This window comes from Actinia tenebrosa, unplaced genomic scaffold (assembly GCF_029948245.1).
Source record: "Actinia tenebrosa isolate PJP-AT-01 unplaced genomic scaffold, QUT_ActTen_1.0 PGA_scaffold0__85_contigs__length_37466705, whole genome shotgun sequence".
NCBI classification, from domain to species: Eukaryota; Metazoa; Cnidaria; class Anthozoa; order Actiniaria; family Actiniidae; genus Actinia; species Actinia tenebrosa.
The window spans coordinates 23,187,668-23,215,207 of record NW_028292569.1 but is presented as its reverse complement, the minus strand read 5'-3'; the positions used below and the strand labels follow the sequence as shown (position 1 = coordinate 23,215,207).

Genomic DNA, 27,540 nt, shown 5'->3' with positions numbered 1-27,540 from the left:
CATAAAATTAAAGTTTGTCAATAATTTATACACATACAATGGGATAAACCTCTAAATTCCTTTTTATATTTTTAAAATATTTCAAAAAAAATTTCAGTTAGTACAAAGAGGACTGATGCTCACACTCTTATCACTCATTAGGAGCATTTCAGATTTAGGTCTAGGACTAGTTAAAGTTTTATTTCATTTTATTCATTTTTGTTTGTTTTGTTTTGAAAGTAAACCTTTTTTAAAAAAAGAAAGTCTCCTTTTTTAGCCTCTTGTAAACTTTAATACTTTATGCAATCAAAACTGATTAATGTATTGTGAAAGGTGACTGTAACTCTTTTTTCTATAAGCCTTTTCACAGTTTAAGAATCGATTCCACTGCGCATGCGATTTTATCCCGAATTTCTACCTTCTTTTGTCTAAACCTTCTTTTGTTCTTAATTAAACAAAAGAAGGTGAGAAATTCGGGATAAAATCGCATGCGCAGTGGAATCGGTTCTTAAACTATGAAAAGGCTTATTTATTCCAAATGATATCATCATTCTGACAAATATAATAAATGAAACACAATTATATCTCACTTCTGTAGTTAACCAATGATCTATTCCAAAAGAGCTTAATATATAGTCAATATATGAGCTGTTTCAAGAAATAAAACCTGGAACTGAAAAGAAATAACATTGACTTAGAGTCACACAAAATGTATACTTCCATTTTAAAGTTTTAAATTTTTTAAGTTTTAAATTTTAAATTTGACTAGGATATAACCAAAACAATGGAATTTTAAGATTAATACATAAGGTATACTTATGAAGCATTGTAAAAAATAAATATCTAGCTGATACCATGAATATATATAATTGGTTTTTTGCAAGTGAACATTTTCATGAAAAACCTCAGAATTGCCCAACTGAGTTCAGGAATTTTTCTATATATATATTTTTTCTATTTTCTATATGGTCTTCTCAACAGTATACCTTTTAAACTATATATATATACATTTGCAAATGCATGGTAGATGGAAAATCTATCTTCTTTGGTTCTTTACATTTGTGAAATAAACACTGAGGACAATTCACATGGCAAGGCCTCTGCAGTCAAAATAGTGAAGGCCTTTACACATCATGACTTAACACAAAAATTTCAGAAAGACTTTTCTATTTTCAATGCTGCAAAGTGCTTATATAGAGAAATACATTACTATGTAAATAGCAGGTTTGGGATACAACTGAAAAAACCTTGAAAAGTTAGAAATTGAGAAAAAAGTCATTTTTTGACATTGTTTAACATTGTTTGACATTGTTTTGGTTTTGGTATTCACCTGTAAAAAGATTTTTAAAGAAAACAATACCTGAACCAAACTATACAACAGCTCACAGTTATACACAACCTTACTCCCACTTTACAGCTATAGCACTAAACAAAATATTTTCCCTTTTTAATCAAAGGAGTTTACCTCCACACTAGACATAATCAGTATATTATAATATTATGGGGTTGTTTTTTTCTTTTCATTTATAATATATGAACTTATTGAACTGAAATGAAAGTAATATGACGGGAGAGATCCTAATATAGACTCTAATTTGCATTTAATTCCTTTAAATAGTGAAGAAAATATTTAATTGTAAACCAGGAGGTGATTAAACTAGCCTTTTAACAGCAACTTCAGTCTGTATTCAAAATCGTCTTGAAACTTATGAAACTGTTTGAATAATTTATTGTTATTGTTGTTGTTGCTTTTTTTTTTTTTTGCTTTTCGTTGTGTTTTTTGTTTGGGAAATCCCCAAGCAAGAGCATATCTATGATTTTACCTCACGTCATTGAAATTTGTCGAAAATTTGCGAGTACCAGAATTTATAAGTAAGGTATTTTACATCATAATCGGGGTAAAAGCATGTTCACCTATAACTTTTATTAAGAATTTCAAAATTTACAGTATCTATGACTATATTTACTTGATTATCTTGACAATCGATGAGCTTTTCAAGTTCAGAATCTTGAAATAGACTTGGAACAAGAAAACAATAATTATATTCCTTCTCTGTCTTTTTATCAAAGTAAGCTTACTCGATGACTTGTTTTTGTCCGAATCAGACTGAAAACTTGACAAGTTACCATCTACCGGGCATCGTGTTACTCGTCTGTATCGTTTTATTGATAAACTACGGCATATGATCAAGGTGTTTGAGATAAAAACTGCGATTTTCGGAAAGAAAAATACTCGACAGGAATCCTTTCCCCGTTCGCCATTTTGTCAGAGCGCCTGCGATAAATTCAGCGGTAAACCATATTGCGCACTCTCAGTTGAGATTTAAATTAGCCAATCAGCGGTTTTTTAGCCGTGTCGTGCTGGTGCCATTTCGGTACCCGTTTGTAAACCTGTTAGGTCCCGTGATTAATGGCTATCGTATCTTGGTTAAACAGCTGTCATTTATCAATTTTCTACAATTAAGCTCTCTGACAGTACTTCAGTTCAATGAAGCAGTTTGATTTGCATTCCTTGACGAGCAGAGTCATCCTCTTTGGGATCTTTTTATGCTAGCAGGGAAGTGCAGACCCAATGCTGAGAACCGTTACCTGATTTTCAAGCCACTCAAGTGGTACGTTTTTTGAAAGTAAAAACGAAACAACTCTTAAACTTACTAGCTCACAACATAAACAAATTAAAGACTTTAGCCTTTATTGTGAATTTAGCCTTCCTTCGAACGTTCCCAACTTCACCAAACAAATGTTGTCAGTTTATGTTGGGTCAAATGTTGGGACCGTTTTCCGGCAGGGCCTTAAGCAACTCTTATAGCCGAGTTGAAGTGTTGTGAATATATAATAAAGGCGTAGAAATTCCTGTCATCCACGGTTCATTGTTTTGTGATTGTCCGGCCTGGTGATTGACGAGGGAGGATTAATTGGATACTCCAGCATTATGTCCAAAAAAATAGAGAATTATATATAAGCCTTAAATGAAACATAATGGCACTTATTTGAGCCAAAAGAATGAGTCATTTCAATAAACTTGGGCACTACTAGAGCGCATGCCATATATACATTAAAAAAGTTAGCTAACAAAATTCTAAAAATTAGAGCAAAGTTTTGTAGGTCTAGGGTTTACTGAACTATATAGAGAGCGTACCATATATCCGTGAAAAGGTTTGTAAGAATGGCTATGACAAATTGGTAAGTTCGAGAAGACCTCTAGACCGTAGCCCGATAGAGAAAAGACCGATCGAATGCACGCACGCAGGGTAGTAGGCCGTATAGACCTCACAGTACGGCTTTGCTCTAACTTGTAGAATTTTTGTAAATATAAATAGGCAACAGTAAAAGTTTGTTAAAAGTTTCGAACCTTTTTGTTTTCTTCACAGGGTAAAGGTATGCATTCGAATTATTAGTGAGATTTGATGCAAAAAAACAGGAGACAAAAAGGTTATCGTCTAATAGTTGAAAAGTTTATCTAGTCCGTATTTGATTATGGATAATATTTACCAAATAGGGCCTTTACTGCTATACGATTCCAAAACTAATATTACAGCAGATTAGTATTTGATTAAACCAAAAATAAATAAATAAATTTTAAAAAAATCGTATAGCAGATTATTATTTTGTTAAATAGCAAAAATTCTAATGCCCAGGTTGACTGGACACGACTCTAACTTGGAGTGTTTTTCATATATAATATATAATTATTATCATTCGACTGACAAACAAGTTATGCAGGTCGACCATAAAGAATACATAGCCCAGCAGGTCAAGACATTTCATTGTTTGATTCCCTGGTAAGTAAAATACCTGAAGGGACAACAATGAATATTCATCATTTTCCTAGAAACTAATTTTTCCTAAAGTGTCATCGAAAATTCAATAGAAAAACTTTGAAATGGTAACTTATTCTTTTTTTTCTTTAGAAATTTTTAAAGGAAAATGTGCAAAACCTCTTACAGTGAAGCAAGTTGAAAATACAATTCTTGTGTCTTCTATTGTGTATATTCTTTAATTATTAATAATATACGTTATACGTAGACTTGGCCTTGGCGATGCGACGTCACCATTATAAAACATGAGCTCGAAAAAGTTAGAAGTCACTATAGGAAACTGAAAGGATAGCTAGTATAGAAACTCGTGTTATTGGACTGAAAGAGATAAAGATGAGTCTTTATAATTTTTGGATTATGGATGCTTCAGTGTGTGCTTTAACTCTTGTTAGTGCTTTTTACGGAGAGAGGAATCGACGCGGACGAGACTCCTCAACATCAGAATCAAACGTAGAGGCAATAATGACGGCTAAAGAGTTAGTGACTTCAAGGACTTCTCCCAATAGGGAGATGAAAGAACTGGAAATTTCCAAGCCAAGTCTACTATGGTATTTGCTTTTAAACGTCTCTTATTTTGCTACTATGGCATTTACAGTACTGTTTCTTCAATTCTATCCCAATATTATGGTTGCTTTACAACATTTGTCAGTGATAACCTTCCTGATTTTCGCGTTTACACAATGGATAACTGGGAAACTGGGCTACTTGACCGGCATTATCTTTGCTGTAATTTGGATCTCATCAGTTGGGACGTCTTACAGATGGCTTATAAATAATGCTATTATAGCAATGTTTGCGCTGCTCGCCAGTCATGTACAATTTAGAAATTTCGCATTTCTTCAGATATTTTTATGGACTGCCTTTGTTTACGACGTGTGCCTGCTTGCCAAAATAAATGACGTGCCTCAACTGTTTAGTGTTGGCGAGTGTGGCAGCCTTTTATGTAAGCTGTTTGAGGTGAATGACGCTTGGCAACTTCCAGCAGTATTCACAGTTCGTTTTGGAGAAAGCACAACACATGTGTTTCTTGGCACAGGTGATATAGTAATTGGTGCTATCATTTCAAATTTTTCTTTCTCGTTTTTCAAATCCTCCAAGTGTTTGCTGTCGACAGTTTCCAGCTTTGGGTTGGCGATTGGTCTGTTGAGCCGTATTGATTCAAATCGCCCCTATCCAGCACTTGTATCCATAGTGCCTTGCTGCTCTATAGCTTTGATTCTGTGTGCGGTTTGTTGTCGCAAGACTCGAAGACTCTTTTCCATGAGTCATCGTGAATTTGACTATAAAGAAGAAGACTTAATAGTTATTTGATTTAGATATATATATTTATATTTCAGAGAAATATTAAATAATTTTGGGACGAGAACTTCTGAGTTTTACCAAGAGGGCATGATAAGAGGGAGGGAGACTTCTTAATATCGCGCGCGCCATGTAAATAGGCCTTTTGCAGTTAACGGTCACGTGTCTGTACTGGAGGGCAAAATTTATGTTTTTATATTGAATTGGTGATTCTTTTTAGCTACTTGTAAAGAACTGAATGAAAACATGTGTATCCAGTGTGTTACGAAATGCAGTTTTATTACGATCTCTCAAAACAGGTTGTAGGAAGCTTGTTTGCTCTCCAGTAAATTTCACCCATGGGAATCAAAATGTTCATTCATTTGCTCTCAGTGAATTAAGGCAGCATGTGATTGCTTAGCGGCAAAGGGCCTATTGCTGGTTGGGCTCCGTACGTTAACTAGCGCGCACGCTCTTTTCGTTTACAGGCCACGCGCGATATAAAGAAGTTCCCCTCTATCATGTATGCTCTCTTAAGTATGGTTTTACTAAAAATATTTTTTCACCAGATACGAATTCGAAGCAGTTAGCTTGTTTTAAAGCTTTACACTGATAAACTCTAGGTACATTTTTTCAGAGTCTTTGAAGAGGGATTACATAACGTTAGAGCAAGTAGTATATAATATAAGTATCATTCAAAAGAAAGTTCTAACTGCATGCATGGAGTGTAACTTAGTTTTCTGGTTATGGTTCAGCCTGAGTGTAGCTCATCGCGTGCGCTCGCGATGTCATAGCCCCTCGAGGCATAGTCAATATGGAGTAACAGACTGCAGTGACGTGAATGCTGATAACTTTATTTAACCGCCAACAGTGCAAGAGTCTATGTTATCAAGATTCTAAAAATCGGAGGAGTTGTTTTCTTAATTATACAGAAACCATTTCTTTTGTTCGAAGCCGCAGGTATTGAACATCATGGTACATAAGATTCGTTTAGTTATGATAATAAAAAGTTCAAAAAACAATCTTTGCGTTTTCTTTATCCAAGTACGGAGATATAAAACTAATTATTTCGCAAAAGGGACTGCTTGAAGCGTAGGACGGTATGCGCTTATCTAATTTATCTTATTCTAAACTATGTAATATTCACCTAAGTCTTGAGCTTGGATAATTACCTAACATTAGGATTTGAACTTATTATCTTTAGACTGAATTTTCGCGATTTACCGCCTGCGCTATAGCATCGATTGTTTGGAAAAGATGTTGTTGTTTTATTCAACAATAAAAAGGACAATATCCAAGCAGGTGCCGCGAGAACTATAATACAACCCGCAAACTAAGAATAGACATGGCTAGAAACACGGCGGGGGGGGTTGATCCACGATCCACCCTGATCCACGATCCACCCTGATCCACGATCCACCCTGATCCACGATCCACCCTGATCCACGATCCACCTGGTGCACGGAACCGGCACTTCATACCTACTAGACTTGATACATTTGAATTTATGATGAGATGAAGTGAGGAAGTGTTTATTCGTAAATCCTAGACTGACATCGACGCGGCTCAGACCTTCAATCAATCCATAATTCAAGAAACAGAAATATAAGGGGAATAGAAGGTTGGTGGACCGAGGAAAGCGAAAAAGAAATTTTTTTATTCGTGAATAAATGAGTTTAATAACTGCGGATACTAAGGGAATGTACGTTAAAATTTTGATTGTGTTGGTTTATCTTCGAATTTATCGCACGTAATCTAAGATATGACAGGCGTTTCTTGACTCGTCATTCCATTCCTTACACGATCGTAAGCCATTCGGATCGGTCGAAACCAAAACACTACGAGGAACGCCTGTCACATGATGGATTGCGTGCGCTAGATAGATTAACCAAGAGCAATAACTTTCTTTACACAAAAAAATTTTAATGTGCTCCCTCGAACCAATTGAATAGCCCACTTCCGAGATATGTTTCGCTTGTCACGCACAAAGGTTTCAGTACGAGGCTAAACGCTCAGTCATTCGTAACAGGAGGTAAGAATAAATTTAATCATAGCACGTAGCCCCATACTGAAACCTTTGTGCGTGACAATCGAAGCATATCACGGAGGTGGGCTATTATGTCAACGAGGAAACAGCTTTCGTAAAAAAAAATCCGGTTTCAAATTTTTGCTGAGCCCCCCTTTACCCCTTGCCCCACCGCCTTCATCGAATAAAAAACCCGAGTTAGAATTTACAGAATGTTTAGAAGTAGAAATGAAAATTTCACAAAACTTGTACAGGTTTCGTGACAATATAGTCAGCAAATATTGAATTAAGGTGGCTCCATATAGTTTTTGTTTGCGCGCCCGCTTGGTTGTGCACGAGCATGCGCAGTACCAGAACTTGAAGAATTTTTATTTTGATGACGTCACGAAAAAACGGTGGCATGCGTTACGTTTAAAAAACTCGAAAACTACGTGGCCAAATATCTTTAAATTTCAATAGTATTGTCTTCGTAGAATGATAAGGCAACTGACGCAATATAAAAAATATTTGGACTACAGAAAACTTTTTATCTTGAAAAATCGATATTTCTTTAACATTTTGGTTTCTGTAGTCACGATTTTAATAAAACGCTGTCGTATAATAGGTAACAAAACAAACTTTCATATTAAACAATCTAGAAAAGATTGACCACGGAAAACTTGAGATTATAATTTTTTAATGGCAAAAAGGGTCCTAGTTCTATAGGCTCTAAAGCCCGAAACTATATGAAGACTGCTTCTTAATCAATGTGGTTTCTTTTGGGTGCATCTGTATATGTGTGAGCATCTCAGTCAGCAACGTTGCGCAAAATAATGCTTAATTATTAACATCTGCCGGACAGTTTGTTCTTTATCCCCTCTACCCCTCTCTTTTCCCTACGCTCAAGGAGCTGAATTGAAAAAAGCAACTTTGCTTTGCTTTAATATCCTCAATCCATGATGATGAATAGCTCAGTATTATGTCAATGAACACATTATTTATCCGTCCGTCATAAAGCCTTAGTGAGGGATGAATATATAATGTGTTTAGTGTTTTTATATCTTATATTTCTTACATCGTCGGATTCGCGTGTTTATTCATTTTATGTGAATATGTTTCTTTGGGCCAAAAGTTTATATACGAAAAGAATGACTAGAAGATTTTTGAGTAAGATATTTCGGACGATATCCATCGTCCATCATCAGTCAGTTAATGACTCATTATAAGTGTATTGCAGTTATTTATTTTAGAGTGAACGTTGCCCGCGGACTTATCGTGCCGGACATTGACACTCAAAACCCCACTGATACTCATAAGTTCTGCTAAGTAATTCATTATATATAAATTGTTTAGTCTCTACCCTAGGAACACATAAGATATGGTCTCAACATTTGTTTTTTTAGAAAAACGATTTCAGAAGTTGAATTTTTTTGGTTTGATTTTATTCAAACTTTTTGTTGATTATCAAGCAAGTCTCGTTCATTGTACGACCTTTTTAAAGTGCCTATCACCCTTTTTTTTTTACTTTTTTATATCGAAATATAAGCTATTCTAAGAAACCTGTCGAAAGAATTTTTTGATTCTGACGCTTCTTTCTATTTTTTTCGAGCGGTCAAAAGTGCGAAAATAGGAAGATTTCAAAATATGGCCGAGCGAGAGGGGAGACTGGGCTAGTGACGTAGAAGGAGCAACACGCTGTTCTTGATTTACAAAGAAATGTATGGGATACTAGGGGGGATACTGAAGACGTCCTTGCGTTTCTTGGGGTTTTTTAGAAGTCCTTGGACTTTTAACTACTTTCTTGGGCTTCTATGAGGAAGTTAATTATCTAAAGATTCCATTTCCAGTTCTCATCAGGATTCGTAGCCTAATTTACTGGTATATTAGTGAAGCGAACACAACCTAGCAAAGCAAGCGAGGTGACTGAAGTGAAGTGGTTCCGACCCGATCACAAATATTATCTCATTGGCTGGGAATAAAGCTTGTCAAAACCTTAGTAAATACACCAAAAGTACAGCAGCATAGATAGAAATTCCTACCTGGAAATTCCTAGAGTCGTTATAGGGAACCGAAGTTGATAACAGGTAGCATTTTACTTGCCATTGCTCGAACTGAGTCGTCTTCGCACCGGATCGGGAATTTATTCCCGGTTTATTAAAGAATAAAACAGTTTTGGTGATTGTGGTAACATTTCAGTGGTTATTAAACTCTTAAGAAGTATTTGGTGCAATGCTAAAAGGGCTGTAATGAATGGTTGAGACAAAATTCCCGTACGATTGACACAATAATACTACTATTCACAATATTTTAATTATTTGCTGCCGTAGAATGCTCTTCAGATTTTTTACCTTTATCGAATTTCCCTCAATAGACGATCGTCTTATCTTTAAAGATAGGTATGGCTAGATACTGTGAGACAGGATAGAAAACTGATAGAATAGAAAATATTATATTCGACTATGAAGTGAAACCATGTTGACCTGCAGAGTAACAGTAGACTGATGATGCGAAGTGTCACGCACCCTTACATGTAGTTCCTCGTCTGAACTACTACAGTATAAATATATAATGCAATTCATGTTTAGATATTTTGAAAACTGTTAAGCCATCTACATTGAAAAATATTTTGTGAACTACCTGGAGTTATTTCATTGTTTCTGTTATTTACATTTTATGTTTCTGATTTGGAAACGACCTCTGGAAGAATTTTGCGCGGCACGGACTCACATATTCATCCATAAATACATCAGATATTAATAAGAATAATGCTAAAAAATTTATGACTTAAAGGGTGTAGGTACATATAGTGCTCAGAGTTACTGTATGTGAAATCTATAAGTTTTTGAAGCTAATTTATTACACTTGATTCTGAGCGTGACAGCCTAATATGAGGTTTTCCCTAGGTTGCGTTTAACTTCTCGCTGCTTTCCTTTTTCTTAAAATAATTCAAAAATAATATCATTCTTGAAGTCTGAAGTAATTAACATCCTCTAACCAGAAAAATGAGGTCTTTTGAAAGCGTATAAACGGCAAATTGGTCATAAATACCAGTGAAATCTAGAGAGAATGAGGAAACATCTAAACCCAACTTACTCCTCTTACGTCACAGCCCAGTCCTCTAGGTTATCATTTTACGCGGCCAGAGTCAAAGAAATGCCTATTTTCGCACTTTTGACCGCTCGAAAAAAATAGAAAGAAGGGTCAGAATCAAAGAATTCTTTCGACACGTTTCTTAGAATAGCTTATATTTGGATATAAAAAAGTAAAAAAAAAAGGGTGATAGGCACTTTAAAAGAATCAACAACAAAAATTGTATAGCAATTTTGGTTGTTGTGGTTTGAAATGAATATAGTTTATTTGACTTATTTATTTATTTTCCAACTAAAAAATGAAAGGCCAGATCGATGATCAAATCTAGAAGACTTGAATACTTCTTTTCGTTTGACCATAGACCTACATATCAATATACACGAATTGGTTTAATTCAAACTATGATAATATGGTATAGTCGGTATTGCAATTAACTCTGCTTCAGTCAAATACAGAACCTTGAAATTCATGCACATTCGAATCTTTTCGAATCCTTTTGTAGAAAACTGCTCTGCATAGTTGTGCTGTAACTAAGAGAAATTTAATAATTAATAATTAGTCAAGCCTCCTATAGCCTCTTCTAATTGAAAATATTATGAAAATGCAAATAACTCTCATCTACACAAGAATATTCTTGTTTTCGATATATTTGTTTAAACATTTTCCTAACCCTTTTAATTCTATTGACTTAAGAATTCGCTATGTATTCAAAATATTCCCAAAAATGTAGTCTTATTGCAGATTCTAGTTGTATTTTCGTATTTCAGTTGTATTTTCGTTGATATTAGTTACGTACTAGACCGTGTTAATAAATGCTCAAAATCTCTCTTTTAATTTCAAACGGGAACTTATGCCCGGAGCTGTTAAGGACCACCTAAGCCCCCACTCTATTGTTTAAGTGACAGGTCAATAAATAATATTTATGGGAAATTACGTGTGTGATTTTAAAAGGACTGTTTCGCTTGTGTGCTTGTATTGTTATTCAAATCGATTCTTCGCAGTTATAGGCTGCTTTGGGAAACCAACACGTCATACAGAAGATCTTAGTCGAGCTGCGAACATAGGTGTGATCATTCTCAAGGTTATATCGACTTTTTTGGAAATTGTCTTCGATCTGATTCACAATCAAAATGTTTAAGTTCACGATTGCTTTGCTTATGTGCATGGTAATGCTCACCCATGGCTTGCCCCTAAATAAGATTGTCGTGGAAGACGCTAAGCCAGAGGAACCAGCTAAGGAGGTCGAACAGCCACAACAGGAGGAAGGTAAGTCGAACACACAATTTGGACTAGTTTACTTTCCTTCTATGTATTCATAGTTCTGTCTTCTTTATATTGTTTTACAGATCAAGAAAAAGATGAACCAGCTCCTGAGGTAGAGGAGGATGACAAGCCTGAAGATAATGAAGGTAAAAAGTCTTAGAAACTTTCCCACGAAAGAAAAAAAATATTTCTAAATGAATAGTTCATCACATAGCAACGACGATAGTAGGAATTAAAAATCCTTTCATACAAATCAGCAGAAAAGCCCAGTAAATTCATAAAAAAAACCCCTAAAGTGCTTTGATGAAGTTCCTTCTAGGAACATGTTTCAACAAGAAAGCGGATAACGGGAACTCCTTTGAATACTATTTAGTCTATTTCTTCAATGGTCGTCACGTGACCAGAAACAAGTTTCAAATACCAACATAAAGTTCTTAGGAATAAGTTAGAAAGGCAGAAAGTCTAGTCTCGTGAATTAGAGAGTTTTTTTTTTTTTTTTTTTTTTTTTTTTTTGAAAAATTACCATTTTGGAAGAAAGGTTTGGGAGAGCATTTGAAGGAACGGAGCCATTTGTAATTAGTTCTTGCAGTAATTTAATCACGTTAGTGAACCAAATCATGTGCATCGGAGGGTAATAAGATTGAGCATTATAATATTGCCACATTCGGGCTTAAATCATTTAAAAGGACACGCTTAATGGGCACTCAAGTCCTTTAAAAACAACTTTAGAGGGTTTATGCACGAAAGAGGAAAAAGGCGAAGCATTCGAGTGCAGCATTCCTTTTTATTCTTTAAAAGACTCACTAAGTATAAGCCGGTCGAAGAGATTTGAAAACTGGGTTGAATTTAAGTTAATAATATATAATTTCATTCGTTTCTCTTACGATCGAAGGGCATTTGTAGAAGGACCGCAACGTTTCGACTGCAGGGTTGAAAAATCAGAAATTCAAAAGGAAAAAAATAAACTCAAACTCCTATTTAGATATGCAGTGATAAATATTAACTCTTTGATAGAATAAATTGGACGTGTCATTACTTGTGGAGGCCAAGGCAATCGTGATTGAAAGTTTTTTGTTTTATCCACGTATTTCAATAATTCACAATAAAAAACTATGCAAGGCACCGCAGTAGTAACAGGATTATTATGGCTACTTATACAAAGCTATTGTCAATCGTTTCTCATGGAATCACGATTCATTAAAGTATCGCGATGCCCTTAATAGTTTCTTATATTTTCGAGACAATATTTCGTGGTATTATCGTTTCAATATTAAGGTTTCTGATTGGCTAACGCGCGACGAAAAGGAAAGCTTGAGCGCGCGCACGTCAAATTTTTACGCTTGTTGCTTGCGCCATAGTGCGCGCTCGTAAGGAGAATTTTGCTTTTAATCAACCAAAATCTTTTTATGTTTTAAATTATTTAGAATCGCGATACAAAACTAATTACGATTTTGAGACAATACCACGAAATACATACTGACGGCGTTGGAAGAAAATATATAATGAGGGCACTCTGATTGGATGAAATCCACTTTTTCGTTGTGTGATTAGTTTAGAGCCGAAGCCAATTGAAAGTCATCCCCACCCTATCGCATTTTTTAAATTCTCTTCACTTCATTTACCTTCCATTAGTTGATTAAACAATATGGATAGTGAACGTAACGTACTTAACGGAATGCTGATTTGTTTTCCTGTATGAACAGGTTTGGTATCAAATTAGAATTAAAAAAATATTTTGGAAAAGCTTGAAATGTGCTTCACTTGACATTTTCCCAAACAAGTAAAAAGATTAAAATGGATTTCCCTTTCATCGTTTGACTGTTTAGAAATTGATATATTTTTTAACCTATACTTACGTAAAAGTATTTTTACGTCTGGGCGCCAGGGTCATCCAAAATAGTTCACAAAAATGCGGAATTTCTGACTGGCTCTTGACAAGCAGAAATGTTTGTATGCTAGCTCAACATAATTTTTCCCTTTTTTCTAAAGCCAACAACGAAGAAGAAGATGCCCCAGAGCAAAGCGAAGATGCCCCCTTGACAGAAGAGACCAGTGAAGATGAAGCACCGGCTACTCCTGAAGAGGACGAGGATGAGATCCCAGAGTTGGAGGACAGCGAGGAAGACGAGGAGAACGAAGACTTGCCTGAAGAAGCCTCCGAGGATGAAAATGAAGAGAATGCCAAAGATGAACCTGAGGAGACCCCTAATGAAGAAGAGGCCCCTAAGGAAGATGAACCTGAGGAGACCCCTAATGAAGAGGACCCTAAGGAAGATGAACCTGAGGAGACCCCTAATGAAGAGGAGGCCCCTAAGGAAGATGAACCTGAGGAGACCCCTAATGAAGAGGACCCTAAGGAAGATGAACCTGAGGAGAACCCTAATGAAGAGGAGGCCCCTAAGGAAGATGAACCTGAGGAGACCCCTGATGAAGAGGACCCTAAAGAAGATGTACCTGAGGAGACTCCTAATGAAGAGGACCCTAAGGAAGATGAACCTGAGGAGACCCCTAATGAAGAGGACCCTAAGGAAGATGAACCTGAGGAGACCCCTAATGAAGAGGACCCTAAGGAAGATGAACCTGAGGAGACCCCTAATGAAGAGGAGGCCCCTAAGGAAGATGAACCTGAGGAGACTCCAAAGGAAGAGGAGGCCCCTAAGGAAGATGAACCTGAGGAGACTCCAAAGGAAGATGCCCCTAAACAAGATGTACCTGAGGAGACTCAAAAGGAGGAAGCTCCTGAACAAGAGGAAGCAAAAAAAGAAGCTTCTTCTGAAGAAGAAAAAATTGATGACCTCCTTGGAAAACTATAAAAAGCTTTAAGTTAATTAAGGTGAGTAATAATGAAAATGTATGTATAGAAATAACTATGAAACAGAAAAATATGGAGAGACAAAAGGAGAGTGAAAGAGAAGAGAACAACAGAAACGAAAAAAGAAGTAAAATAATACATGCTACATTTCCCTTTTGATGATTGTGTAGTTCCAGTTGTATTATCCATACCTCACATAGGAATTTGTTTTTTCCGGGGGGTGGGCGAGTCAGAGAAAGAACAAAAGTTACATAGTTTGTATGGAAGAAAATTGGAATTTCCTGGGGTAGGGGGTATTTAAAAGATTACCATAAGATCAAATTGTAATGATTATCAATATATATTTTTTCCTTTGCAGATGTTTCAAGTAATCAGTGTCACCCAACCGGCCTCAAGGCTTAAATTAATAGCTATTCTTATGGGTTTTTAATTACAATAAGTCTTCAGCCATTTCCTTACTGTTCATAATTTTTCTCCCTGTTTTATTTTATTTTTGTTTTATTGGTGCAATTTGAGTAAGGCAAGACAAGATGATCAATAATTTGCTTTTAATTGATTAATAAACGTTTGTCTTCTGAAATGTCTATGTGATTAATTCATTCTTTAATGGGAAATGTACTGTTACTCTGAAGGGAAAAACTAGATGGAAATGGTAATCAAGTGGGGAAAATCTCATTGATTAAAAGAATGAAAAATGGAAAGGAAAGGGAGAGGAGTGAGGAAGATTTGTTTTCGAGGGTAGCTTTTTATATGGTGAAAATCTAAGGCACCCAACTTTATAAGATTTTTTTGCAGTAAACCAAGAAAGAACTTTGTTTTTGGGCATAGCTTTTTATATGGTGAAAAACTAAGGCATTCAAATTAATAAGATTTTTGCAGTAAGAATAACAGGGTTATGGAGTCAAGAGTGGAAAAGGAGTTCCAAATTTCCACAGGAACCCCATCCATGGATTATGCAAGGGTTGCCTATGAAGTGGCCAAGTTTAAGAGATTCTGTTTACATGCATAACAACTGTAAACAATGATTACACTTGTAGAATTTGTATCTATACTTTGATATTAAGAGTTAAGCTAAATACACAAGCAGAAAGTCAGGTAAAGGAATATGAGCAAAATAAAATATTACATTCCAGTCTTGGGCACCCTGTGGCTGAAAAAGGAAATTCTTAAAACACAGGTAGCCCAACCCGTAATATTTTGTTTAGGAAATCGAATGGGTTTGAGTGCAGTTTGAAAAAAATATCACAGATGCAGTTCAAAATCTTGATTTTAACCTGCACTAGTGATATTGTTTTCAAAATGCACAAGAACCCATTTGATTTTCTTTTAATAATATGACCAACAAAATTTTTTTGATCAAACATTTTCTGTTTTTTTGTTGTTTTTTTTTTTTGCACAGTGATTTCACTTTTTTGCATAGTGATGTAAAAAAAAACAACTAGTAGCAGACCAATCACAATCAAAAATATTTGATGGCCATATTATTAACAAAGAGAAACTGTATGAAAAAAACGTCATTTCCTTGGTTCATATTGTGATCTAACATGTACACTCAGATATAGCTTATACCTATTATAAACTTGTGGTATGGAGCATCAAAGGAATTAAATATATTTTTGTCGACTCCTCTGGCTGATTTATTATACACTATGTTATTGCATGGGTAACCCATGGATCAAGTTACCATGTAGTGTTTACACTTTGAGAAAGAATTAGGAATGTTTCGGATTAAAGAATTATTCCTATCCTTGAATACGTTTAGACAAAACCTATCATATGTCTATTTTACATTAATTTTTTGGAAACATGCCATCCTGTTTTAGTCGTAAGTTATTCTCTTTTTTTCTGTCAGCTTGAAAACATATATAAAACATAGAATATTTTCAAACTTGTACGATACTGCATTCCTTGATTACAGACTCATTTGGTTTTAAAATAACAATTATCAAAATGAATCAAACCAAAACACATATATATATACTGTAGTTTCAAGGTCTTTGTTGCTTAGTGTTTGCTGTCATTGTATTTAAAGTGTTCGAAGAAAAAAAAATAGGACTTGAAGTATATGTTCCATACCCTTGATGATTCCATATTTTGTACATGAATATGTTAAATTAATATTCAACAATATTTAATATAATTTTACAGCTTCTCATTAATCCCATATAGGTAACTGTCCAATTATTTTCTTAATTGGACAGGTCTTGTTAATATGGGATTAATTAGGCATCTATATAATTAATAGGTAATGGGATTTCATGCTCTCCAATCAAGAAAATAAATCTCTTCCCACCATCACAACTCTACTCTGTACAGTACCTTCACATGTATAATGACTTAAATCTACGGACTTATCTTCTACGACCAAACATCCAAGTCAAGATTAGGGGATTGACGATGGTTAATGTGAAAAACAACATTTTGGACCAGAAGCCAAAAGTTCCATTTCTTTCCATTTCCCTCTCAATAATAGCAACTTTTCTGTTCAGTCTAATGACACTCTTGCGAAGGTCTACTACTTCATACTCATGTGCAAAGATCTCCTCATCACTGTCAATTGCACTTGGGTTGACCTCCTCAATTATCTCCAAACCAGATTGTATACTGAAAATATATAATATTTTTTAAAGGTGAATATGCTGTTTGCATGATGGCATCATTTTATTACCACTACCAAGATGCTTTGCAAATTTTCTTTTTTTATTCAAATTGAATTTCCTCACAAGAATAGTGTAAGACAACTGGTGCTAATCAGTTAAATGAAAGAAAGTGTGCAAGGGATCCTGGTAGTTGTAGTAAATGCCATAATAAAAATGTCTTCATCCTCTTCTTTCTTGCCCTCAGTGAATGAACCTAATCCTCCTTAATTAAGGCGAAGGCTTTTTGAACAGGGAGATTGAAAACAGGGCTCAAAACGCTTTCTGAAAAAGAAAACTTCACTGTTTGTAATGATATAAAACTTATAAATGCTTATAAAGGTTTAATTATTGATGTACACTGTAAGTTAATTTTTCTTCGGAATGATATGATATCACGATTGTCACATAAGCTTATAAGCTTACTAATAACCAAAGGAATGTCAGATTTTCTTTTTTTTACTAAACATAATTTCAAATTTAAATACATGGTAAATAAAGAACAATATTATTCTAAATCGTAATCATATCATTTTAAGTATTTCTACCTTTCATCGTCAACATGTTCAGCAAACTTATTCCCTTCGTGTTTCCTTCTATCTTTGGTATTAATACTTGGTTTTGTCGTGGATTTTGTATGTGGGTAATACGCAGACGTCGTATCATCTACTGTTAGAGTCCTCGGTGGTGTGCTCATGCCTCCCATGAAAGAATTCGGTAAAAAATCTTCCTTTAATTCTCTGGGAATATCATTCTTCGATGCCAAGTACCCGCCTTGCTCGCCATTAATAACGATTCGATCTGGAACTGTCATCGGGTCTAAAATCCCTCCACCCGACCCAGATCTTGACTGGGATTGATTCATAGATTCTTCAGGGTCTTGTTCGTCTACAGTGATTGTTTTTGGCATGGTCATTTGGTCTGATATTCCATCTTGAGTGTCGTTGAATCCTGTGAAGTCAACTTTCGTTCCGGCCGCCATTTTGGGAAAAATCTTCCTGACGAAGAGACTGAGAACTAGTGGTCAGGGATAACCGCGCGTGCTTTCCTTATTTGCATAATTTTCATTTATCTCATTTTTCATGTTCAAATTCATTTGCAATCTAATTTCTTAGTCCTTCGTCTTTTTTATTGCAGTTTTAATGATATTTGATATTTATTAGTTCTTCTTTCTATTACTTTATTAAGCCTTAAATACTTATTTCTCCGATATTTGTGAAAAGACGCATGATAAACATATTTTAGTAAAATGCACCACCCCTCCTCTTTGTCCTTCGTCTTTTGTATTGCAGTTTGTTTTATAGTTAGATCCTGCGACCGTCTTTCTTTTTGCGTAAATAAATTCAATACTGAAAAAAAGGTAGTTTTGTAATAGAACGAATAAAACAGCTCTTTTCGTGCTCCGTTAAGTAATATGAATCATTGAATGTGGAAAGACGCATTAAAAACATATTTATTTTAGTTAAATGCACCACTCCTCTCCTCCTCTCTCCCCTCTTTATAATACTGTAGCCCCCAACTTCAGCTGATTATCAGGTCAAGGGAATCTTATTCAAATCACAGCTAGTGTCGTAACCAGAGAGGAGCACAGGACGTGAACCCCCCATAAAATCTCACCGTCCGCTTATCTATCTCCATTTGCTTTAAAATGGCATGATTTTTTCTTTTCTTTTCTTTTCTTTTCTTTTTTTTTTTGATTAAATCAAGAGCACGTTCCATACGCATATTGTAGCATTTGTAAGTGTCATAAACCACCCATCATTCCCTCTTTTTTTTTTTTTTGGTTCTGCAAATCATTGCCTGTGCTCCCCACCCCCCCCCCCCCCCCCCTGCAAGATGCAAGAATCATGCATGCTTTTTGATTAGAAGCTCCTATTAGATCTAGAGAAAACGACAGCACAACTTCTTAGACTTTTTACGGAATTTAATACAAAAATATTATAAATATATTATTCATCGAATACAGGAACAATAAAATCCAATTTATTCGAAATTCTGTTTCTCTCTGTCATTTTCTAATACCGTTTGACAAGTATTTTTAATCCAACTATAATAAAATTCGTACGCCGCTGGACTCGCCATTCGGGATTCGCCAGGTCAATATTACTGTAGGCAGATGTGGGTTCGATCCTAAACTTTCACTAAAACTCAGTAACATCTTTACAGCGTTGGCATAAAGAATTGAGAGCTTTAAATTTTGATGTGTCAAAAGATTTCCCGCAAAATCGGATTATTATTGACCAACTATGAAGACTGGCATCTCTCTGCACCTGTTTCTTCTGCTTTTTTCTCCTCTTGCTGCTATAACTGTGCCTGTTAATTACGAGACAAACTGCATGGTATCTTCAAACCAGAGACTCGATTCGTCCGCAAATCATTCACTCGTTCTTTTAGAGGAGCGTTTGGTTGCAAACCAACTGATGTGTGCTCATTGGTGCATTCGAACTTCACTTTGCTTGTCGTTCAATTTAGAAAAAGACTCGTCCCAGTTAAATAAAGGAAAACGAAGGTGTGAAATACTCGCGAGCAACAAGATACAGCGACCAGATCTTCTCGAAGAGGACATCGATTTTGATCATTATAGTTTATTTGGTGTAAGTAGCTATGCATTATATTACCAAATAAGAAAAACACAAATTCTTTTTCAAATATGGCAATGATTCCATTAAGAAATGAAAAAGAAAACAAGAAAAAAAGCATAGCCATTTTGAAAAGAAAGAAATTCGAAGAGTTTTCAGTTCAGCAACATCTTTCGTTCTTGAGTTCACAATTCGTGCTTGGCCGTTTTAAAAAATTAAAAAATTGTAGGTCTTTAAAAATGAAATAAAGTGAAAAAATCGTTCGATTCAAAAGAACTCTTTATTATTTTCTGCTCTTGAACAGAATGTTACATTTACTGTTTTACTATGGTCTTTTGTTTAGTTTCCATCTTTTTTGTTTGTTTTGGTACGTTTCCCGATAACCGTTTTTGGGTAAAGACAAACGATTTAAGCCCACAATAAACACGCCTAAGGACATAGGTAAACTTAAATTTTCTATTTCTTGGTTTCATTTAGATAAAGGACATTTACCGGCCAGAAAAACTAATTAATATTCTCGTTTGTACAGCTGTTCAGCTATGGCAAAATCTGCTGGGCCCGTTAGTACGAAGCCTGGATATATAGCGCTGTCCAACGGATAAATCCCTATCCAGTGGACTAAATCGATGCTGTTAGTTTATCTACTGGATTAGATTTATCCGTCGAATAGCGCTATCCAGGCTTAGTACTAACGCGGGGTCCTGATGGATTATCTTTCAAACTCTTTTTACAGAATCCATGTAAGGAGAATCCCTGTCAACATGAAGGAGTCTGTGTGCCAGATTACAGTTTACAAGACTATAAATGCACATGTAAACCAGGATATACTGGGAAAGATTGCCAGAGAGGTGAGATATAAACATTCGGGGTTTTTTTTGATGACCTTCAATAAATGGGCGGACCCAAAACGTTTCATGTTGGAAGACATTTTTGTGTGAGCCACACTTCGAGTGAAATTTTAGCCAGATGAAAGATATTTCCTTATATCTAGAGACATTAGAATAAACATTTTTATTATTATCGTATAGTAGTATGTTTACGAGATTGACACTAAACCATAAAATTGGTTATTGATGGAGCAGTTTTCGTTCGAGTGTGAAAAGCTGGCGGCACGAATACGATCGTGACAAGGCATACGTCAGACTAATCACGTTGCGTGACTATTTACCGTCCATCGAATCAAATACCCAGACCGCGAGATAAACACGGCGCGGACACGGTCACGCCAAGGTCACGGCAATACCAGACCTATCACATTGCGCGTGAAATAAAATGAGCAAATTAACATTCTAGAAAACGGAGAGTTTTTTAATTACATATCGGTTTTTGAAAGTCAAAAGATTGATTAATTTTTATTTTGACTGTTATATAGAAAGTAATAGAACACCCTCCGGGTAGCACATGACGGGCATGCAGTGTTTGCCTGTCATAATGAAGGCTGATAATGAGAATATATGTTCTCTTTAGTACATATCAGCAATAAGAGGTCACTTTAGTGAGAGAAAGACCAAATTAAAAGTTATAAAAACTGCCTTAGGCCCTTCTGATCATCATGCGCATAATTTCTCATGTATGTACTGAGGATTTACGTTTCACTTTTGACATAAATTTTCAAAGTTCATGGGAAAAACCCTTTCTTGATTTTATATACAAGTTCATTTCCTTGGTCCGTTCTGATCACATGGTTGAACTCATGAACTATTAATGACTTTAGAACGGCCAGTAGTATGATCTCTCCTGCTTGATTTTCTCACTATTTAGATATCAACGAGTGTACTGGCTCTCATGGTTGCCATCCAACTCACGGATATTGCGTTAATACTGTAGGATCGTACAACTGTTACTGCAGAAGTGGTTATGTGGGAGATGGAAGATCATGCACTGGTAAGAGAAATAATTGATAACTATTCGCAGAAGGCAAAGTGATTATCGAGGAATATTTACTGAGCCGCGAGGTTCACCATTTATTTACGGCAAAGAAAAAAAGATTTACATGACATTAATAACCGAAATGAAATATGGAGGATGCAAGACAACAACGTGATGGGTTAAGCAAAGATCTTCTCGGCATCTAATAATGTGAAAATAAAAATATGATAATAATTTGCCTTGCCTTTGAATCGAAGCAAAACGAACGGTGAGCTTGCCATGATAGACACCTTTTTATAACACCTTGGACAACTGATCATTCACGTCTATCATTGCAAGTTCACCGTTCTTCTTGCTTTGATGCAAAGGCACGGCTACCTTTCAAGATGGCGTAGGAAACTGTAAAGGGGACTATTGGACTGGAACAAGGCTTTACCCCACTATCTCGCTTTCTATAATAAAGGTAAAGCATATTCTTTTCTTTTTTAATTTTTTCTTTAAGTTAGGGAATGCGTCCACTACAATACACTCACAGAACGTAGCCGTAATATCAACTACGGCTTGGTCGGAAGTAAATGTGACGACACGGGAATCCTAAGAGCAGGAGACTGGTACAGATTCACGGGTTCTGCGGGATCGCGCATGCTCGATAGGTGTCCCACGACTAAATGTGACACTGCCTTCCAAGGCTGGCTATCAGGAGGACAACCTGGTTACGGTCAAGTTAAGGTGTCTCGTGCGTTGTGTTGGCAAGGAAACAACATCTGCTGCAACTGGCCTTCGACAATCAGGGTTACACATTGTATATCTTTCATTGTGTATGAACTGAAGCCAGTTAGTGGTTGTCACCTTCGCTATTGTGGATTTTAAGAGGGGCCAGGGTGGATGGATTAACAGTTAACTGACAATTGATCTAAAAATTAGTATAGTTAACTTAAATTCGGGTTGTCCCAAACCACACCCCTTTTTGGACTTGGCTTGATAAATAATATAATAATAATAAAATAATTGCTTGTTTATATAGCGCAAATATCTAGAAAAGTACTCAAATGCGCTTGATACTACTGGTCATCGCTTTATACCTTTTTTTTGATCTTAGGATCTAATGCCTACTGTTTTGCCAACTTGCCAACGCTTGTTGTCGGTAGGGGATATGAATTGGAATTTTTGTGCTTTTATTTTATCAGGCTAAAATACGAAAAATCACGTTTCTAACTCAAAAATTATGCTTCATATTCCATTCTAAAAGGAAATCACGTTGTTAGACATTGAACACATTACATTTTTCAGTATGCTACTCAGCTCGGTCTCAAATTTTAGATTTCACAACGTTTTTTTTTTGAAATAGGTCAGTAGTTGTTGACCAGTTGTGGAAGTCACAATGAGGGATTTGGCACCTTTTTTTGGGATTTAGAAATGAAAAAAACAAAGGTGTGTTATACGTTAAGAGTGGTATGAAAAAGTGCTTTAACAAAGATACTCAGCTCAAAGTATAATTAAGGATGCATTTTCCGCCCAGCCAGTTGTTTTTCCATCCATGATCCTCTTAACCACTACTATTCATACAAAAAAGAATACCAAAACTGGAGTCTAGTACTGATTCGATTACCATGTGAATCAAAACCCTCTTATGAAACCCCATCTGCGTCCTTATCTCCTTATGACCCGCCCATCAAAGTATTGTACGACTGCAGAGCTTTTATATTCCGGGAAATAAGTACCATAATGCTTTCAATTGCTCTAGAAAGACCGCCACAGGGCATCTGTATCTTGTATTATCACGCTAGCTCTTTATGTTTCTTATAGCTTAAAGGCGGCAAAATGTTCAAATATCGATCTCAATATAGTCAACTCTATCATTTTGCTTAAGACTGTTTCGCCTGTTTCTATATAATGGAAGTTGCTAATAGAATAGCCGACGAAAAACAGCAGAGTGCTTGTTCTACCTACTACTTCAAAACTTCAAAGCTACAAACAAAGTATCATATTTATTGGACACTGGAACACCCTCAGGGCTGAAGAAACAGCACGTACTTCGAACCCTGAAACAATCTCTGGGGTGATCAAAGTCAGGGCATTGCTAACTCACAGATAGAACCCCGAAACAACCTCTGGGCTGATCTCAGTCAGGGCACGGCTAAACTCACAGAGCAAAAACCCTGTATAAACTGAAAAAAAACCTTTACTAGAATAAATTCAACCGATCAAACTTTCAAAACGTTGTGCTCAATTAATTGGTGCTGATAAGGAGTAATTAGTAACATTCCTATTAAGCAGATGAATATTGTATGGACTGTACACCCATAGGCCTGTAGCGATACTTCCATTTATTACACTGAGAGTGCACTCAATATCTTGCTTACAAAAGCTCTTAAAAATATGAATTCAAATTACTTGTGTTGAGTCATTGAGGATTGATCGATGACGTACGAGGCAAATTGGATCTCGTGCGCCTGATAATGAATAAGCTAGCGACATCAATCAGGTTTATAACATAGAGGAAAGAAGTACTATTTGAATCTTCAGAATTTCTCTGTACACAATTATGAATGCGTACATTTTTCAAGGTATTTTTTGTGCGTCGATGTTTTCTTCCTTCTGTGGTATTTCCAAAGCGAACGAATCGCGAAGCTTTATCCTCATTTCGAACAGAAGACTTGTTCAACCAGACCTGAAAAAAGATGTTCTTCTGAAAAAAAGAAGTGTTGTCAACCAGCTAATGTGTGCTCAATGGTGTCTTCGAACTCCATCTTGCTCTTCGTTTAATTTAGAAAAAGAATCTGATCAAAATAAGAAAAATAGAACATGCGAATTACTTTCGCTGGTTGAGATACAACTACGACCAGAGCTTTCACAAGAAGATATTGACTTTGATTTCTATACCTCGCCAGAAGTAAGTTACATTTTTTCAATTTGGGATTTTTTTTCTATTACTTTAAATCTGGTTTTACTTTTAATGGATATATTTGAACAACGTCGCATATTTTTTTTATTTTTTGGCCAACTACAACGAAACAACACCGAGAACAGTTTTTGTTTTTTTCTCCTATAGATTTTGATATTGAGCAGTCTGTTCCCAAGCAAAATGTTCTGCCTCTTGTAATCACCAATTTTACAACTTTTTGATGTGTAATTAGCTAGCTTCAAAATTGTTTGTACCTTTCTATGCGCTTCCTGGGAACTAAGTTGCTTAGTCACCCCGCTTCAACAAAACCATAATTCAGAATGCTAGGACGTTGCATGATGGTGTCATTTGACTCCCACTACCATAATGCTTCGCGATCGAATTTTCTTTCTTATTTAATTTTGTATTCCCTCATGAGAATAGCAAGACAATTGGTGCTAATTAACTGAACAAAAGAAGGTTTGCAAAGGGAGTCTGGTAGTAGAGGTCAATAACGCCATCATGCAAACGTCCTATTGGTCAGAACATATTGGTTCATGATTGCCATTTGAATCTGACTACAGTCATCCCCGTTATCAGTGTAGCTTTTACTGATGGACATAGAAATTTACAGCGACTTATTATCATTATTATTATTATTATTATTATTATTATTATTAGTATTATTATTAGTATATGTAATAGGACTCCATGCTGTCCAATTAAGATATAATTGGACGAGGAAAATTCCGAGGACTGACAAAATTGGATGAGGCCGTAGGCTGAGTCCAATTTGGCAGTCAGAGGAATTTTTCGAGTCTAATTATTTCTTGATTGGGGAGCATGGAATCACATTACCTATTAATTATATAGCTGCCTAATTAATCCCATTTCAACAAGACCTGTCCAATGAAGAAAACAATTGGACAGTTACCTATATGGGATTAATGAGAAGCTGTTTAATAATAATTATTATTACTTTATTATCATTATTATTATTATTATTATCAAAATATTTATCTATATTTACTATATTTATTAACCTATATTTATTAACCTATTTACAAATGAAATTCTCCTCTTCTTTAGGAACGCTGCAAAGACAGTTCTTGTGAAAATAATGGGTCGTGTGTCGGGTCATCTTCGACTTTCTACTGTCTTTGTAAAAATGAATACAGAGGAGCGCAATGTGAGAAACACGGTAAGCTTTGAGCATTTATTATAGCATTATTCGTGATATTTTATTCAAATCTTTCTTCATCCTGGCTGGTCTTATTCGTATTTAGGGCCTTACTATTTTCTTAACAGAACATATCAAAAACGTAGAATGGGTTAAGAAATAGTCAAACATTTTGAGAGGTGTGAAAAAATTGACCATAACCTCAAAATTCTATCTTTTTTACACGAATGATTTTACTTTGTAATGTGCTTGATAAAGTTGAAACATTTCTGAATATGGAATTATTCTTAAGCAATTGGTTAGCGGAAAAACTCACGTCTCTTTTGCTGTGAAGTTTCTATGTGTATGGTCTAAATATTACAAAAATGCGCGGAAAATGTGTCGCTGTCTCTTATCATCCTTTCAATACACCATTGAAGAATCTGATGAAAAAATAGCGCCGCTAGCTCAACATTTTGAGCACATTTGACATTTGATGTAAGGGGTATACTTAAAAGACTCTTCTTCAAGTCCTAGATCTACCTCTGAGCAATCAATACGAGCAAAATTTGAGATCTAAAATACGTGTATTCTTGTAGTTCCAGAGTGCGTCCACTATCATAACCTGACCGAAGCTGATCGTAATATCAAATACGGCAAAATCAACAAAACATGGGATGGCACTGCTGTGATCACAACAGGACAGTGGTACAGAATTACTGGTCCCGCGGGATCTCGTATGTTAGATTCATGCCCCACATCTGGCTCATGCAATGCGGACTTTAATGGATGGATCGACAGTCAACCAAATCCTGGCGAAGTGCGCGTCCAAAGAGGAGTACAAAAACAAACTCCTTCTAACTGTTATAATTTCCCGCAAAAGGTACTTGCAACCAACTGTGGCAATTTCAATGTCTACCAGTTGAAAAGTCTTAACAAGTACGTCCGCTACTGTGGTACTGACTAGTAACGCCATCGGTACAGCACAAGCCGATCACGGACAGGGTAGTCTCCCTCGCATCCGTTTTTAGTGTCGGTAGTCACGCAACGTGCGTGACGTGACGACGACACTAAAAACGGATGCGAGGGAGACTACGGACAGGGAGACCTACTTAGAAAGTAAATGATGTAATGCATTCATAAAAATACAATGATTCACTACTAATGCAATAGATAGAACGATAAAAGAATACAATAGATTTTTTGGATACATTCAACAACTGAGTGCTCAAGGTTCTCCCATTACGGATACGATATAGACCTCTTGCATGTGAGGTCAAAGCAGCTCAGTTTGGAGGACACAAAAGAATTTCAATCTCCTTAGAATTCAAAACCAATTTATATGGCCCCCAAATTGAGCTGCACTCCGACCATTCTCTTAGTCCGTCTTAGTCACCAAAACAAAACAATCGAATTTTTCGTAAGATAGCTGAGAAGACTTTGGGTACGAGAATGCAATCCGACGTGCTGCAACTAATGGATGTGATGCGGTTCGTACGCATGGGGACGAGATTTCATGACGCGGCACGGATACGGTAACTCTAGCAAATCTTATCGTGAGGATATCATATCGTGAGGTATAATCAATGTCAGGATTAGCCTAATTTAATTAGCCTCGTTGACTTGAACACAAATACCAACGGTATTACGTGTCAGTCAATAAAGAGGGTGCCAATGGGGGGTATACCCAATTGTCAGTTAACTACTAATTTTTCGGCCGAGAGCTGGTCAAATAATGAAATGTCAGTTAAGTACTAACCCCAATCACCCTCATTCAAACTAACTCTGTTCAAAAGCGGTCGATATTAGCCATGAGTAATAGCTTTTAATGGACCTCAAGTACGTACTCTGTACTCTATTACTTACGATGGCCTAGAGGTGCAATACAAAAGTTCATTCAGTTCGATAGCGATTACAATGACAACAAGCTTCTCCGATTTGAAGTCTTGCATCAGTGAAGCTAACAGCTTAAACTGATACAATGTTTAAACTATCGCGTGTTACGTTTAGTAAACTGTAAATGCCGTTGACTATGCAGTGAATACTCAAATCGTTAAGAAATGTGAAAAAAATTTCTTGATATCGTGGCCAAGAAAAAGAGACAGGCAGACAGACAAGTAAGTGGCAGAAGCTGAAAATTTAGTATTCTCATTAACTACGTGCTGATC

General features: G+C 35.9%; 5 protein-coding genes across 6 annotated transcripts; 4 read left to right on the top strand and 1 right to left on the bottom strand.

The window, feature by feature from the left end:
- Nucleotides 1–2,654: 2,654 nt before the first annotated feature.
- On the bottom strand, nucleotides 2,655–17,879 carry LOC116302546 (uncharacterized). Of its 2 annotated transcripts, XM_031711874.2 has the most exons (3): nucleotides 17,430–17,879; nucleotides 16,565–16,849; nucleotides 2,655–5,077 (listed from the first exon to the last, which is right to left on the bottom strand). In XM_031711874.2, the coding sequence occupies exons 1-2, from the start codon at nucleotides 17,861–17,863 to the stop codon at nucleotides 16,597–16,599; spliced, it is 687 nt and encodes a 228-aa protein (XP_031567734.1). In that variant the 5' UTR covers nucleotides 17,864–17,879; the 3' UTR covers nucleotides 2,655–5,077; nucleotides 16,565–16,596. The 2 variants fall into 2 exon arrangements, with proteins under 2 accessions (XP_031567734.1, XP_031567733.1); XM_031711873.2 differs by lacking the exon at nucleotides 2,655–5,077 and having other exon boundaries at nucleotides 14,011–16,849.
- LOC116302544 (uncharacterized) lies at nucleotides 4,131–6,171 on the top strand. Its single transcript, XM_031711870.2, has one exon. It carries the CDS (start codon nucleotides 4,131–4,133, stop codon nucleotides 5,106–5,108), a length of 978 nt encoding a protein of 325 aa, XP_031567730.2. The 3' UTR covers nucleotides 5,109–6,171.
- On the top strand, nucleotides 11,191–14,825 carry LOC116302545 (uncharacterized). The gene is made up of 4 exons (XM_089036180.1): nucleotides 11,191–11,436; nucleotides 11,517–11,579; nucleotides 13,423–14,266; nucleotides 14,604–14,825. Exons 1-3 carry the CDS (start codon nucleotides 11,301–11,303, stop codon nucleotides 14,244–14,246), a joined length of 1,023 nt encoding a protein of 340 aa, XP_088892306.1. The 5' UTR covers nucleotides 11,191–11,300; the 3' UTR covers nucleotides 14,247–14,266; nucleotides 14,604–14,825.
- A 1,103-nt stretch (nucleotides 17,880–18,982) lies between the features above and the next one.
- LOC116302543 (uromodulin-like) lies at nucleotides 18,983–23,255 on the top strand. The gene is made up of 4 exons (XM_031711868.2): nucleotides 18,983–19,475; nucleotides 20,194–20,308; nucleotides 21,222–21,344; nucleotides 21,832–23,255. The coding sequence occupies exons 1-4, from the start codon at nucleotides 19,128–19,130 to the stop codon at nucleotides 22,197–22,199; spliced, it is 954 nt and encodes a 317-aa protein (XP_031567728.1). The 5' UTR covers nucleotides 18,983–19,127; the 3' UTR covers nucleotides 22,200–23,255.
- A 492-nt stretch (nucleotides 23,256–23,747) lies between these two features.
- On the top strand, nucleotides 23,748–27,489 carry LOC116302582 (uncharacterized). Its single transcript, XM_031711916.2, has 3 exons — nucleotides 23,748–24,222; nucleotides 25,303–25,414; nucleotides 25,972–27,489. Exons 1-3 carry the CDS (start codon nucleotides 23,875–23,877, stop codon nucleotides 26,337–26,339), a joined length of 828 nt encoding a protein of 275 aa, XP_031567776.1. The 5' UTR covers nucleotides 23,748–23,874; the 3' UTR covers nucleotides 26,340–27,489.
- Nucleotides 27,490–27,540: the final 51 nt, after the last annotated feature.